This window comes from Drosophila tropicalis, unplaced genomic scaffold (genome assembly GCF_018151085.1).
Source record: "Drosophila tropicalis isolate 14030-0801.00 unplaced genomic scaffold, ASM1815108v1 contig_878, whole genome shotgun sequence".
In the NCBI taxonomy this organism is placed as follows: domain Eukaryota; kingdom Metazoa; phylum Arthropoda; class Insecta; order Diptera; family Drosophilidae; genus Drosophila; species Drosophila tropicalis.
The window spans coordinates 549,318-563,216 of NW_027173374.1; the positions used below are offsets into that span (position 1 = coordinate 549,318).

The 13,899-nt window shown below is 39.5% G+C and overlaps 7 protein-coding genes across 9 annotated transcripts; 4 read left to right on the forward strand and 3 right to left on the reverse strand.

Annotated features, from left to right (window-relative positions):
* Window positions 1–1,867: 1,867 nt before the first annotated feature.
* On the forward strand, window positions 1,868–3,737 carry LOC137585334 (lysosomal acid phosphatase). 2 transcript variants are annotated; one of them, XM_068301076.1, is made up of 7 exons: window positions 1,868–2,173; window positions 2,248–2,343; window positions 2,399–2,527; window positions 2,620–2,733; window positions 2,818–2,955; window positions 3,021–3,425; window positions 3,490–3,737. In XM_068301076.1, exons 1-7 carry the CDS (start codon window positions 2,024–2,026, stop codon window positions 3,652–3,654), a joined length of 1,197 nt encoding a protein of 398 aa, XP_068157177.1. In that variant the 5' UTR covers window positions 1,868–2,023; the 3' UTR covers window positions 3,655–3,737. The 2 variants fall into 2 exon arrangements, with proteins under 2 accessions (XP_068157177.1, XP_068157178.1); XM_068301077.1 differs by lacking the exons at window positions 1,868–2,173; window positions 2,248–2,343; window positions 2,399–2,527 and adding an exon at window positions 2,529–2,569.
* Window positions 3,738–3,872: 135 nt separating this feature from the next.
* LOC137585333 (myb-like protein X) lies at window positions 3,873–7,274 on the forward strand. Of its 2 annotated transcripts, XM_068301073.1 has the most exons (3): window positions 3,873–6,172; window positions 6,225–6,419; window positions 6,470–7,274. In XM_068301073.1, exons 1-3 carry the CDS (start codon window positions 4,159–4,161, stop codon window positions 7,207–7,209), a joined length of 2,949 nt encoding a protein of 982 aa, XP_068157174.1. In that variant the 5' UTR covers window positions 3,873–4,158; the 3' UTR covers window positions 7,210–7,274. The 2 variants fall into 2 exon arrangements, with proteins under 2 accessions (XP_068157174.1, XP_068157175.1); XM_068301074.1 differs by lacking the exon at window positions 6,470–7,274 and having other exon boundaries at window positions 6,229–6,303.
* On the reverse strand, window positions 7,215–7,663 carry fit (female-specific independent of transformer). The gene has a single exon (XM_068301078.1). It carries the CDS (start codon window positions 7,628–7,630, stop codon window positions 7,262–7,264), a length of 369 nt encoding a protein of 122 aa, XP_068157179.1. The 5' UTR covers window positions 7,631–7,663; the 3' UTR covers window positions 7,215–7,261.
* A 166-nt stretch (window positions 7,664–7,829) lies between these two features.
* On the reverse strand, window positions 7,830–8,651 carry LOC137584489 (ADP-ribosylation factor-like protein 3). Its single transcript, XM_068299903.1, has 4 exons — window positions 8,455–8,651; window positions 8,258–8,392; window positions 7,964–8,200; window positions 7,830–7,907 (listed from the first exon to the last, which is right to left on the reverse strand). Exons 1-4 carry the CDS (start codon window positions 8,593–8,595, stop codon window positions 7,869–7,871), a joined length of 552 nt encoding a protein of 183 aa, XP_068156004.1. The 5' UTR covers window positions 8,596–8,651; the 3' UTR covers window positions 7,830–7,868.
* Window positions 8,652–8,653: 2 nt separating this feature from the next.
* Window positions 8,654–10,299, reverse strand: LOC137584490 (ADP-ribosylation factor-like protein 3). Its single transcript, XM_068299904.1, has 4 exons — window positions 10,073–10,299; window positions 9,259–9,387; window positions 9,067–9,198; window positions 8,654–9,010 (listed from the first exon to the last, which is right to left on the reverse strand). Exons 1-4 carry the CDS (start codon window positions 10,073–10,075, stop codon window positions 8,735–8,737), a joined length of 540 nt encoding a protein of 179 aa, XP_068156005.1. The 5' UTR covers window positions 10,076–10,299; the 3' UTR covers window positions 8,654–8,734.
* On the forward strand, window positions 9,603–11,718 carry LOC137584488 (RCC1 domain-containing protein 1). Its single transcript, XM_068299902.1, is given in 6 exon segments — window positions 9,603–9,638; window positions 10,088–10,424; window positions 10,501–11,017; window positions 11,072–11,099; window positions 11,101–11,148; window positions 11,208–11,718. Coding segments are annotated over 5 exon segments (1,125 nt in total). The 5' UTR covers window positions 9,603–9,638; window positions 10,088–10,327; the 3' UTR covers window positions 11,643–11,718.
* A 748-nt stretch (window positions 11,719–12,466) lies between these two features.
* Window positions 12,467–13,059, forward strand: LOC137584491 (uncharacterized). Its single transcript, XM_068299906.1, has 2 exons — window positions 12,467–12,592; window positions 12,655–13,059. Exons 1-2 carry the CDS (start codon window positions 12,588–12,590, stop codon window positions 12,881–12,883), a joined length of 234 nt encoding a protein of 77 aa, XP_068156007.1. The 5' UTR covers window positions 12,467–12,587; the 3' UTR covers window positions 12,884–13,059.
* The last annotated feature ends 840 nt before the right edge of the window (window positions 13,060–13,899 follow it).

Consider the following 13,899-nt stretch of genomic DNA (forward strand, 5'->3'; position numbering starts at 1 on the left):
AGAATTGATTCTTATGCCGGTTCCCATGATCTATGAGGTATTCCTTCAGTTCTTTTTGATGCGTCAATGCGAGGTGCATATCTATTTTTTGCGTCTGAGTGTGACTGTTATCAATCAAGTTGGGGCATCGATTGAGGAGGCAACTGCAGCGGCTGTCTGACCTCAAGGACAAGAGCGAACAAGGGTCTATCAGTGAGGGGTGGGCATTAGTCACCATGTCGGAGCCTGGACATACTAATGGATATCTTGAGTATAATGAATATCTTATGCCTGGAAGGTTGCAATATCCTGTGGCCTTAAACACGCAAACATTCAATGCTTATATGGAGGATGACGATTTTATGATGTCCTCGTATTTGCCAGTCGTCAATACAATCACATATTTGCGAAGTCCAAGTCCTTATGGAATAATTTCCTATTTCAATGAATTGCCTTGCCCTCAGCGAGCAGTTTATGTGGTACAGGAAGAGGATGTTCATCTAAGGGAAGAGGCAATAGGGCTGCATTTGCAATATAATCAAATAGTCCAGGCGACTGCTCAGAGATTGAATCTCACTGTGGATGATGAGGATAATCAAGTAGAGGATGACGATATGGACAATTATCAGGAGCAGCAGTCTTTTCATCCTAATCTAATCCATCGTATAAGCCCTGAAATTACAACAGAAACACTGGACAAGAATCAGAGCAAGCCAAAGACCCAAGGCAAACGCAAACGCATCTATCAGGCTGAACAGGGTTATCTGGTCGAGGAGCCATCCAGTGAACCATCCGACGAAGTTCTAGATTAAGCCCAATTTCAATATCCTGAACATTGTTTCGTTTAGTTTTGATCAAATTTCATTCCAGTTGACATTTTCATTATCCCGTTGAAGACCAGGAGACATGATAATCCATTGACATGATGATCCAATAGCAACAACAATAAGAATTTCACATGGTGCTAACTATGACTTGCCCGTACATAACCACTCATGTATGTACTTTTGTAACGAATTGTACAAATTGTTCGTTTTTCAATTTTGTTGCAACTTGAAAGTGACTCACCAGATAAAAAAAAAAAAGATTAAAAATATATATTTGATAAATATTCAAACGTAATAAGCATTTTTTTTCTATTTGATGTAACATTTGCCAGCATTCAATAGGACAAATATCTTAGATTAGTATTTTAGATAGTTACTTGCCAAATGGCTACATTATGCCTTATATAAGGCAAGAACTGAAACCGAATCTGCAACCGTTTGAAATCCTTTTATTTTCGAAAACCGAAACTGGAATGTTCTTTTGAAAAGTCACAAAGTTTCTGTGGGCGTTCACTATATACAGGATCGAACTATGTATATCATAGACAATGGTGAATTCTCAGGGTTGAAAATGAAGAAAGTTTTGATCCATTTTTCACCACCCAAACCACCTAAATTATGAACCTGATCCACTACTGGCTATAGATTTATAATATATAATCCAAAACGTATTGAATTTCTTACTCTCTGCAGTGTATTCTAATGAATTTTCAATTCTAATTTAAGTGATTCAAAATTCTTGAAAAGTAAACCTGGTCTTGTGGTCATTCCCGCTTAATCCATGATGTTAATCACTAGGAAAGATATCTTCTGTGTCCTTAGTTGTCGTTGTCCTCGTTGCAAAGGGTATTTCCGAGTCGAACCTTTTAGGGTAGACTTATTTTCGAGCAGCTAATTTGATTATTAGTCCAACACATGCTTATCGACGCTAATGCTCTCTAGTTACTCTCGCTTTGTAGTGTTTCCCCACTGATACTCTCTCTCTTTGTATATCTCATTCTCTCTGTTTCTGTGGACTGACCACATTTGGGGCCAGTTGTTGGCGCTCAGTTGTTGCGTGGCCTTTGCTAGTGTCGGACGTCTCTTGTGTTTGTTGTGTGTAACGTGTGGAGGAGCACTCACTTGACATAAAATAAACAAAAACTATTTTTAGTCTGCAAAAAATTTGATTGCTTTTCGCCAAGCACTAGTCAGATCAACTGCAGCAAACCAGCAAAATGCCGCCCTTAGACTGTAAATCACGACGGGGCACCAAAATATCCGTCATCATCTTGGGAAGTGCCCTGTGCTTTGTAATGATGGCTTATTTTGTATTTGGAGACAGCAATGACGAACAAGGCTTACGAAATCTACGCATGATATCCATTGTGAGAGAGACAATAAAAGAGAGACAGAGAGAGAGAGTCAATCAATAATGTTTATATTCTCTCTTTTCACACAGCTGTTTCGCCATGGCGCCAAGAATCCAAGTGATTTCTATCCACACGATCCTCATGCGGCTCATGACTGGCAGGGTGGCATTGGAGCCCTAACACCGGTAAGTAATCAGGCAAATTGGCCAAGTTAATGTAATTTCATTTCCTTCATTGCAGAAGGGCAGCTTGCAAGCTTATAATCTGGGCCGGAATCTACGCATGCGCTACTATCGTCTATTGCCATCGAATAGTATATACACACAGCAACAGGTGCATGTACTTAGTTCCGCTGCAGAGCGCTGTGTGGTGCGTCAAGTTATCTAGTGATATATGTATAATCCGATCCCGGTAGGCCTTAATCAGTTGGCGGTTGTATATATATATGTATATGTTTCTAGATGAGCGCACAAAGCGTTTTGGCAGGTTTTATGCCACCGCTGGAGAATAACAATGTGTTGCCCATACCCTGGCAGCCGGTGGCTGTCAATACTCTGGCTCGCAATGATGACATTGTAAGTTTCTACATACAAAACAAATATTTTGTTATCTAAGCCAAACGAGAAGATATCATTTAATTGGTCAAATTGCTTTACTAGTTACTGGCCCAGAAGAAACCCTGTCTCAAGTATGATAATATACTGCAAAAATTGTATAAATTTCCACCAACGGATTTGCAAAAACTCAACGAAGAGAACAAGGAACTCTTCAAATTGCTTACCAAAAATACAGGCAAGGTAAGTTAATTAGGTCCACTTGGCAGAAAGAAACTGTAACTGTTGACTACTTTTTCAATTCATAGAATATCTCTAATGTTCTCGATGTGGAACTGCTTTATGGCACACTGAAAACTGAAGAGGAGGCCAGTTTGGTATTGCCCGATTGGACAGAGAATATATATCCGGAGGAGATACGTCCATTGGCCGAACGTAGTTATGTGCTCTTCACCGAAACGAATCTAATGAAACGCATTAAGGGCGGTGCTTTTTTAACCGAAATTCTAAATAAGATGCAAAACAAGCGAAAGAGAAACCTAAATCCAGATCGCAAAATATTTCTATATGCTGGCCATGATGTTACCCTGGTCAATGTCATGAACTCTTTGGGCATATTAGATCAAACCGCCAAATTGCCAGAATATGCATCTGCTTTAGTCTTTGAGCTTCATCACAGCAAATCGTTTAGTAATGCTGATTTTGAAGTCAAGGTAAATGTAAAAAGCATTGCATACTTTAGGGGTGTTAAACTAATTAAATGCTTTTCTTTTCCAGTTGGTTTACTACTATAACAGCGAAGATAAGTTCCCCAAGGAGCTAACCATACCCAATTGTGATGCTCCCTGCTCCTTGACGCAATTCGAAGAGTCTATAAAATCATTGTTACTTGATAAATACGATGAAACCTGCGAGAATCATGCTCCGGATTGCAAAAATTGATCTAATATCAATATTATTATTGTATTTTAAATGTTTTATGGTTTATTTTATGTTATTGTTGATAAATGATGTATGTATATGGATATATCTAGCCCATAGGCGGATCTTGGGGGCGATTCTTAATGTATGCAATATCCTGAAAGAAATTTATAGCTTTTTGTATGCTTAGTAACCTTAAAATTGTCCTTCAGCAATGTTTGCTTCTAGGATTATTTGGCACACCAAAACATCTTCGATAATTAAACGTCTTGGACTGCTTATTGCATACTTTAGGGTACCAACTTACCCCATTTCGTAGCCCTAAAACCGCCAATGAATGGAAAAGAAGGAGATCTCTTCTAATAAAACTCATTAATGTAGAAGAAACTTCCGTCCAACTGACTCCTAGAGCATCCATTACTGCCCTTAAAAGCTATAAAGTGAGCTAGTAAAAGTTTTTCGTATGTTTTGAAATTTAAATTAACAAAATAGATTATGAAAAGTTTTTTTTTTTGACAAAATGAAATGTATGAAGCGTGCAACACTCTTAGCGGAATTCCAACAAGAATCGTTTGCCTAGTGATTTTGCTTTCGCTTTCGTTACCAAGTAATGCAACAAATGTGGCAAGTCAAATGAGTTTGAGTCGAGAACGTAAAATAACCCGCGATGTGCCATACAAAGAGGCGGCTAGCTGGAAGAGAATGACCCGAAGTGAAAGCAAAGTAAATGTTCAGCGCCTATATGATGCCTATAGGCAACGTTTCAGAAAGGAAAGTGATGAGTCCGAAGAGGAGGATATAGGTGGAGATATGAAAGAACTTTTGACCAATGAAAAAGTTGAGGATATCAATGATAAAGCTGATATTAAGTCCCAATTGCACCTGAATAGTCCTACCACCATAAATACAGATGAGGAAGAGGATTCTGATAACAAAGAAAATATTGAAACTGATCTTCAGTCTACACAGAAGGAGACCCAACTGAATAGTTCGCCTGGTACTAAAGCCGATGATCTTAAATCTATAAAGAAGGAAAACCAAGTACCATTGGCTGGAACTTCCACAGAAAGCAAGGTAAAGGCAGTGGAAGTTAAAAAAAAGCCAGAGATACAGAGTCCTGCTGTTAGTGGTATGGTCATAATGAAATTGGATGGGCATCCTCATGTTGGAATTGCCTCTACGAAGGCTCTACCTGCTCAAGCTGGATTCGAGCAACAACTTGATGAGACTGATCGTCAGATTGCGGAATTAAATCGTATATATCATGAGATGATGAATTCATTTCAAAAGACGCTTCCCAACTCCACTGGAAAATCATCAATGACCAAGCCCGTACACCTAAGCGCTTTCACCCAGTTAATAAATATTTTCAAACGCTTAGCACACACAGATCTGGTGGGTGAAATAGCCAAGAAGATCAATGATGAAATGGAGCTGGAAGCACAACCAATTCTGGAGAATACACAAGATGTTAGCCTGGTGGCAACGAACAATTCCCCCATGTCCCTCAATCAGATGGGTCAGTGGGAAATTAAAGATACAGATGACATTAATAAACTTTTCGATCGCATGGATCCAAGAAGGGCTTCTTCGGTATTCAAGCGTGTGGCCAATGAAATGAAAGTGGTTCGTCCACTCATCAAGTCTGGAGGTCTTTACGATGAGTACAAAAAGCGTCTGTCCAAAATTCTCAAAGAGCAAAAATATCCACGTCAGTCTGTAACTAGTGATCCGATCGAAAGTGAATCTAGTCAAAAATTAATTAAGAAAGCTACGGAAACTCAGTTACGTGAAGGGAGGGAAAAGCCCAACAAATCATCAGCCAAGCATAATAATTATCTTAAGGCACTTGAAACCTATATCCAAACTAATAGGGAAAGTCAACTTAATGGTGGCATTAAACCTTACTATTTGCCCAATTCAAAGAATCGACAATTGGTTTGGAACGAGGTTCCTTTGCTCAAGCCAAAAAATGGCGATTCCCCAAAGAAGTCGAGTCAGAAATCAGAGGCCTTGGGTTTAAAGGAAGATCATAAAAAACCAACCACTTACAATCTTTATCCTGGCATTGAGCCCCAACAAATTGATAGCGGTGTAAAAGCCTTGAAGCATTCTTCTTTCTTCAGCCTCTTGGATGAGTATGAAAAGCAAATCAATGATATTAATCGGGCCCTGCAGGCCAAGCAACGTTGGTGGAAGGATGCCTTGCCTAAAGATGACCCCAATAGGGGCAATGCTCAAGGATTTTTACCCTCCAAGGGTGGCCAGCTGACCAGCTGCTTACGGGAGAGTCCCGAAAGGGCCTTTGTCAGCTCAAATACTTTTCCAGGAGTTCTCTTAGATTTGCCTGCTGGCATGAGCTCTCCGCAGCCGATTGGAGGTAATGTCATTGATAATTTGGCCAGTCAAATGAAACTATCACCCTTGGAGTTGGCCCAGCGAATAGCAACGGCTGCAAATTCTGCAACGGGTCAGAACATGCAGGGGATGGGCATGGTGATGGCTTCCACACCGCCTCCCCCTCAGGCAGCTACTGTGGGTGAGTTTTTCAGTATGTGTCTCGATTCATTTGTCTAAGCTTATTTCAAAAGCAAGCCAGATAAACGTAAACCAAATGGTCAATGCTACCAAGGCCATCACAGAGAACCAAGTGCAAGCGCCCAATTTGGCTCCCATATTAGATAAGATTCTGCAACGTTTGGAAACTATGAAGGATATGAAATTAAATCGGGATGAAGAATCAAATGCAAATCCCTTGCCCTGTTGTTTTGCTGAACCCTCTGATGGTAAGTCCACTATAGCAGACCATTATGAATTAAGACAATATAAATTTCAGGTACTCCTTGTGATTTGAATGGGTCTTGGGAGTCACTGCTGCTGGGTATACGCATCAATATCAGAGGATCCAGCGGGAAGGGAAACGGCGAAGATGAAGTAGCAAAACCCACGTGTGCCCAACCCAAGAGGAAACCATCTGCTAGCCTCTCTAGCCTCAATCGTCGATGGCGACAATGCGTCAAGATCAATAGTACACAGATCAAAGCACTTACTCCAGGACTAGCACCCACTATTCAGTGGTTGAACATTACCATACAGGAGACAACACCGCCAAAGCAGCATGAACTAATTGATAACGTCGCAGAATGGACCTTTTCGGGTTACACCTTGAATATATTGGGTGGACCCATCAGTTTGTCCTGCCGACGTACCGGCTCCAATTTGATTGGAACATTTGTCGGCTATTGCCGTACTTGCGGTTGTGTGGACACGGTCTTTGGCTCGTGGACGTTTTGTCAGCCTTCGCGTGACTGTCAGGACATTACCACCTCGATCTTCGATAGACGGGACATGCTAAGACGCTATAGCATGGAGGACAAGAGAACGAATCGCTTCAAGGAGCAATTATATTTGCGTAGCAAATTCGCCAAAGTGGAAAAGAATCGACAGCAAGCCAAACAAATAGCCTTTGATAAGGTTCAAGCCTTTCCGCCACCACAAAATGAGTACTTGAATTCCCAGCCAGGACCTGTCCAAGATCCGCATCAAACTCGACCAATTTTTCAGTCATTATACTAGTTAAATTTCTTTTTTTTATATATTTTATGTGTCTGTGTTTATTTTGATAAACTTATTCCGTCAAAGAGTTTTCCTTGTGGTGATTGATGAAGGACATGGCATAGCCAATGGAGCGTTTGACACAGTGTTCATCCATTTGTTGGCCCGATTTGCATTGCCTCAGCTGTTGGGTAACATACTGAACAATGCGGTTCTTTAGCTGATCATTGTCAATGCGTTCCAAACGCTTTTCCACCTTGTGCATCAGAACATAGGCCTCCGGATAATCGGCCACATCACAGGGCCACACCGAAGAGTGTCTGTGCGTCCAACTGGGTCGGCGATCCTCGGTAGAATAGTCCTCGGATGGACGCAGTGTTCCAGCCCAAGTCAGGGCTAAGCCACAGCCGAGTATCAGAATCGCAACAAGCACAGAGCGCATTTTACTTAGATTTTAGATTAAACGTGTACTAAGTCTATATAGACATAATGCACGACTTATATACACGGATTTATCAATAAAAATCAATTGCCAAGTCAGCTTAAACTTTGTTTTGCCAAGGGCTTTGAACCCAAGTCGAAATATGTAGATGGAAATCAGTAGATTAAAAATTGCTAACGAAATCATAAAAAAAATTAAGTTGCGCGTGGTCATTTTATTTGCATTATACGATAGTGAATTATTTCTTTGCTTTAGAGTAAATCCAATTTCTAATATTCTGTAAATAATTTGTAATTGGTTTAAAGGAAATCTTTTGAGCCTTGGGTCACCCACCTCAATGCCATTGCCTGTTAAGGCGGAACATTCTTTTATTTCCCATGTGTCCTCCTCTAAACGATCTAGACCCAAAAGATAAGACATCATTGAGCTTGATATAGCACTACCTAAATCTTGCTTATTGGCCACAATCAAAAGTGGCACCTGCTGCAAGTGATCGTTGAGGATCAGATCGCAAAGTGCACAACGTGCCTCACTTAAACGAGATGCATCTTTGCCATCAATGACATAAATCTAGAAATACTTCAAGTTTTAGCTTTGAGATGGAAATGAGAGGGTTTTCGTTTATACCACAGCCTTTTTGTTCTCATAGTAATTTGACCACAACATACGCTTCTGAATGTGACCACTGAGATCCCAAAGGCATACCCGGGCTTCTTTGATGCTTGTATGTATCTCATGGGGCTCCAAAGTTGGCATCAATGGCTATCAATGGCAAATTAGTCTACAGAAAATTAATCATATATAACTAAACTAGAATTTCTTACATAGTTACACTGATCGTTGATAAGTTGAGCGATTAATGTGGATTTGCCTGCATTATCCAAGCCCAAGACTAAGATATTAGACTCTTGGGAACGGATGCCCAAGAGATTTCGCACTAGCAAAGTTAGCGCAGTGGAACACATTGTCTTTCAATTCTTTTTGTCTATAAAATTTAAAGAGTTGAAAAACAAAGGGCTCCTATATGTTTCAGTTTCATGTAGATATGTACGTATATTCTTAACTCTAGTAAGCTTAAAGCATATAAAGTAACACTTATTTGAACTACTTCTTCATGTTCTTGCAAACCCAATCCATTCCCTCTTTAAGGCCACTGCCGTCCACAGCCGTGCAGGCTTTGATTTCCCAGGTACGATCCTCTAAGCGTACCAAGCCCAATGCCTCAGCCACTTCGGAGGCGGTCATGGCACTGGGCAGGTCTTGCTTATTGGCAAATACCAGCAATGGAATCTGTTTTAGCCGATTATCCATTAGCATTTCGAATAGTTCACTGCCCGACTCCGTAAGACGTGTGCGATCCGTGCAGTCAATTACATAAATCTGTAGGAGAATGGAAAGTCAATTTTCACCCCAGACGCAGTTTAATTAAAGTTTACCAGAACATCGGTGTTAGCAAAATAGTTTTTCCAATATGGCCGAATTTTCCATTGACCTCCAATATCCCAGACATTGAGTTTAAAACCATCCGCTGACACCGATTTGATATTGAATCCAGCTGTTGGCGTTACCTGTAAAAGATCAAAACACATTTTAGGCAAACATATGCAAATCTGCTCCTTGATACACACCGTTGTTATATCCTCCGATGCCAGTTGCTTGAGAATAGTTGTTTTACCCGCATTGTCCAGGCCTAGTAGTAGAATCCTGGCTTCCTTGTCCGGATTTGGACGCAATTTACGCAGGAGTGATAACAGGCCCTGTATAATGGGAAAAAAATTTTAAAATTGAAATGGATGGGATGGCAGTGCTGGAGCCACCGACAAAGAGATATAAAAAGGCGCCGACAAATTTTAAAGTATCGATGGGACTATCGATTACAATCGATTACTATCAGCGTGACTATCGATTACAATCGATTACTATCGATTGCTCGGCGACACTTTTTTAAGAGAGTGTGCTCATCCCTGATAGAAGCGTACGCTTAATTATGAGTCTCAAATTGAAACTGGTGAGTGTTATTGTTTATATCAGGTTTGTTGTATTTGTTTTAAATATTTGCGAATTAAAAATTGGGTATTTATAAACCCAAGTGCATATTTAGTTGCTTTCTTTGTGCACAATTTATTTACTTCTTGTAAATTGGAGACTTTTCCCGCTTTTTCTTTGGGAGTCTCATAAAAAAGGCGGCCAAATATGGTAAAGGATATTAACGGATCAGATGGAACTATACCCACATATTTAATTTCAATCCTTCAATGCACTGAAACGACCTTTAAAATGAAAATGCCCCCATTTGAAAGAGTATAACAACACACACACACACACGTTACCATGACATTTTTGGGGCAACAAAACGGAAAAACAACAAATACTTTAATAACTAACAATTACAACTAATACTACTTGTATTTAAATGCAGGCGATTGTTCATTTCAGACTTGCCATTTTATTTTACAGCTACAAAAGTTATCACAAAACGATTTGGTTTACGGCGCCGATCTTCCTTTGGGCTAAACTTGAACTTTGGGTCGCCGAACTCCGCAAGAAACAGATAACAAAACATATACAACTTAACAGGTGCAATGCCACAGAGTAACTGAATAAGAACGAACAACGGCGACGGCGCGGAAATAGAAATAGCCGCCCGACCTGAACGGAACCGAAACTGAAACTGACATACCCAAAACGGAAGAGAAGATGCAACGGCAACGGTTGCTATTTACGGGCTTCAATGCATTCGGCCAGACTAACAAAGGCAATGACTGCGCCGCTGCTGACAACATTGTATTCAGCGGTTTGTAGATCAACACGATCATTAGAATCAACCGCATACTTAATTGAAGTATACTAAGTAATCCTTTTCATTGTAGATGTGGATAGACCTCAGTCCGAAGACAATTGCTTAATATCTCTAAGCTGGCGTTACACAGCCTATGCTGTCGAAGAAAAGATCTGGCTACGTGGTCTGCTGGACAAGGATCCCAATGAATGCCTAGAAGTTGAAGCTCCTGATAGGATTCAGGCTCTGGCCGCTAGCGATTCGCATTGCTTAATCTTGCTGCAGAATGGTGATCTCTATAAGTTGCAACCCCATTTAAAGGCCACATTGCAACGCATTCAATTGGAAAAGACGACCCTAAAAACAAATACACCAGTTAAAAGATCTGTATTTGGTTTACCCAAAGAATCCTCGACTGTAATCACTCACATAGCCTGCGGAACGCAAATCAATGTGGCCATTAGTAGTAGCAATGCTGTCTATAGCATTCCCAGTTGTTTGTATCAATTTCCCGAACGTCAGTGGCGTGTCCAACAGTTGATATGTGGTCATGAGCATGCCTTGCTTCTCAATGGAAACGGTGACATCTACTCCTGGGGTAATGGACTGTAAGTAACAAATTTGGCATCTTGTTGGCATCTCACTTATTCAATTATTTGCAGTCGGGGCCAGCTGGGTCAGTCCGTACTGGGGGGTTGAGGAGACGCCACTGCTTCTGGATGCGCTGGCTGGTATCAAAGTAAACATGGCACTTGTTCTTAACTCTTATCTATTGGATAAACACATGATTCATTGCAGATAACATTTATTGCTGCCGGCGGTTGGCATAGTGCTGCCATTTCGGCTTTTGGAGATCTCTATGCATGGGGCCATAACTCTCATGGCCAGTTGGGCATGCGTGTTATGAAACCGGGTGGCCTTCTAAAAGAACCCACCGTTTATCCACTACCCCAGCTAATTGAATTACCGAGTACTGAGTGCTGCTGTCAAAGTGAATCAAATGAGGATTCATGTGCACCTCTTAGAGTGTTTGCGGGATCGCGTCATACCCTGCTACTACGAAGCTGCGGCAAATTATGGGGTACTGGATGGTCCTATCATGGACAGCTGGGTAAGCAGCAGCAAAATGTACAATTTTTAGATGCGTTTCAATCTCTAAATGATACTCGCTTAAATCTTGACTGTGATATAAGGTGTGGCCCATGGGCAACCATGGTTTTGTCACCTATCTAAAAACGGATAAAGGATCCGTTTAAATTTAAAATTTTAGGCAAATAATATCCAAAATATAGCCAAGTTTCCTTTAAATACCCGCAATTTTCAATATAATGAATACTTATTTGGTACTCTTTCCTTTTAAAGGATCTTGTTGTCGATATAATAGTTCCACAGATATACTAAGAAGAGAATCAAGGATTATTGAACCACTGATTTGAAGTATGGGACTAAATCGTACTAACGATTATGCAGAAAAATATTTTTGAAATGCTTGAGGCAATAGATTCTAAAATGCTTTTTCCGGTTTGTGTCTCGGCTAAACAAAGTTGACTTTACAGACAGAATTAAAGCTTAAACTACCTACCGACAGTTGGCTAATGAATTTGGCTAAACTGTAGTCGTGTAAGAGTATTATATAGCTAATAACTTTAACTATTTCGATACGTTAGACGATTTTAACATTTATTTAGTAGTAAGTAATACCCTGGTTCCAATCTCTCACAGAAAGGGATTAAAAAAAGGGATTAGTTTGTACAAATACAATAGTTGACTCTCGAATTCAAGACACCCTTATGCCAGATTATGCCATTCAGTATTCAGTTGATCGTTTTAACAAAAATCATCTTGAGCCTTTGTTAGCTTCACATTTGATTAAAATATAACTCGAAAAAAGAGTCGCATATTATTGAGAGATATTTCTCCAGGCATTGATCATTCCTGATCATAAAACGTTCCCATTTATGAATATTTCAATCTGAAATAGGATTCAAAAAACTGTGATCAGCAAATTGATCTAGTAGCATTTTCCAAATATATACTCTTAGAATTCATTTGCCAATTGATAAACGAAATTTAGTTTAAATTTTTACTCTTATAAGGCTTACAAAAAATAATTTTAGAAATTTTACTTCTTTTTTTTGTTACCAAAATTTAAAAGATAAAAGAATTAAGAATTCTAAAATGCCGTGAGTATTGAGCAACCGTGAGAAATTGCCAATTAATCTATAAGGTTCGACACCCCTCCCAGCCCGACGCTATATCTTGTGTTACTATGGCGGATGGCTATCCATATGCTATATCCATTCATTTATATGAATACCACTTTACAGGATGCTCTTGGAGCCGATTATGCAAAGATGTGGATCAAAACCAATCGACTTTATAATCCAGATATGGAACTGAAAGATTCTGTAAAGTCATGTCTTTTGCTCGCGATGATTATGGAAATAATAGAACATTCCATCCGTTTCCTATAGTTGAAGTGTAAAAGTCCAGTCGGAAAAACAGAAAGCTATACAATTGCAGAAGTATCTGTATATATGTATATGTACACATAAGTATATAATTTTGTTTTCTTCTGTTTTGTTGTTGTTCCGTTTTTTTTATTATTATTATATTCACTTCTGCCATTTTATTGGCTATCAAAAGTAAACAGCCTGAGTTGCCTCGAGTGCGGGACACAAATTTTTTTGTCTTGGGGTAGGACTGCGGTCGATGTGCCATTGCTTCTTTTGTTGTCGCTGAGCATTTAATCAGTGAATTTTATTTAAAAAAAAAAAATGTTATTAAACAATATTTGCTTTTGCGCTAAAGTCAGACCGAACAGTGCAATAAACTTTTGAGCACTTGATGACTGATCACAACTGTCTGACTGACTGACTGACGAACTGACAGTATGTCCAACTGACTATGTGACAATTAAATATGGATGGCCGATTTTCCCCCCTTTGTTTTTAGCTAAGTGGAATCAAGTAGTATATACTTATTTATATGGCAAGTTTATTTCTCAGAAATGTGCGATAATTTCACGTTCGTTGTTATGACTAAGAATTTCTTATGCCATAATATAACTATTTGTGTTCAATTAATTAACTATGAACTTTACCGAAAGAGTATATAATCAGCAACAAAATACATACTATTCTTTGTAAGAAAAGTCCCTTATTTATGGCTATAGATGAATCCTCTGAAACCTTGATGGATGAACTCAAAAATCATGGATGAAAGTAACGAGTTTTTGCTTCTCAGAAGGGAATATACATACTTTCTATTCTTTTCTAAGACATTATTGTGCCAAAGATATTGGCAGGGGAGGCAAGCTTGGCCTCTCTCCTTGGGAGGTTTCTATTAGATTCAAGTAAACCAGCTGGACTTTTATAATTTCGATGTTTGAGAACGATTAGAAGTCTAAGGACTGATTACAAAAGGCTACTATAACTTTAAATAGCAGAAAGAGACTTGATTCACAAGAAAATTTTCTTTATGATCCTTT

Excerpts from the sequence above, each read along its gene's own strand:
- LOC137585334 (XM_068301076.1), top strand. The coding sequence starts at position 2,024 with ATGCCGCCCTTAGACTGTAAATCACGACGGGGCACCAAAATATCCGTC. Across the intron at positions 2,734-2,817 it reads TGGCTCGCAATGATGACATT|TTACTGGCCCAGAAGAAACC; the intron begins GTAAGTTTCTAC and ends TTGCTTTACTAG. Across the intron at positions 2,956-3,020 it reads TTACCAAAAATACAGGCAAG|AATATCTCTAATGTTCTCGA; the intron begins GTAAGTTAATTA and ends TTCAATTCATAG.
- LOC137585333 (XM_068301073.1), top strand. The coding sequence starts at position 4,159 with ATGTATGAAGCGTGCAACACTCTTAGCGGAATTCCAACAAGAATCGTT. Across the intron at positions 6,173-6,224 it reads CCCTCAGGCAGCTACTGTGG|CAAGCCAGATAAACGTAAAC; the intron begins GTGAGTTTTTCA and ends TTATTTCAAAAG. Across the intron at positions 6,420-6,469 it reads TTTTGCTGAACCCTCTGATG|GTACTCCTTGTGATTTGAAT; the intron begins GTAAGTCCACTA and ends TATAAATTTCAG.
- fit (XM_068301078.1), bottom strand. The coding sequence starts at position 7,630 with ATGCGCTCTGTGCTTGTTGCGATTCTGATACTCGGCTGTGGCTTAGCC.
- LOC137584489 (XM_068299903.1), bottom strand. The coding sequence starts at position 8,595 with ATGTGTTCCACTGCGCTAACTTTGCTAGTGCGAAATCTCTTGGGCATC. Across the intron at positions 8,201-8,257 it reads ATGAGAACAAAAAGGCTGTG|ATTTATGTCATTGATGGCAA; the intron begins GTATAAACGAAA and ends AAGTATTTCTAG. Across the intron at positions 7,908-7,963 it reads TAACAGGCAATGGCATTGAG|AATATTAGAAATTGGATTTA; the intron begins GTGGGTGACCCA and ends AATTATTTACAG.
- LOC137584490 (XM_068299904.1), bottom strand. Across the intron at positions 9,199-9,258 it reads CATCGGAGGATATAACAACG|GTAACGCCAACAGCTGGATT; the intron begins GTGTGTATCAAG and ends GATCTTTTACAG. Across the intron at positions 9,011-9,066 it reads TTGCTAACACCGATGTTCTG|ATTTATGTAATTGACTGCAC; the intron begins GTAAACTTTAAT and ends ATTCTCCTACAG.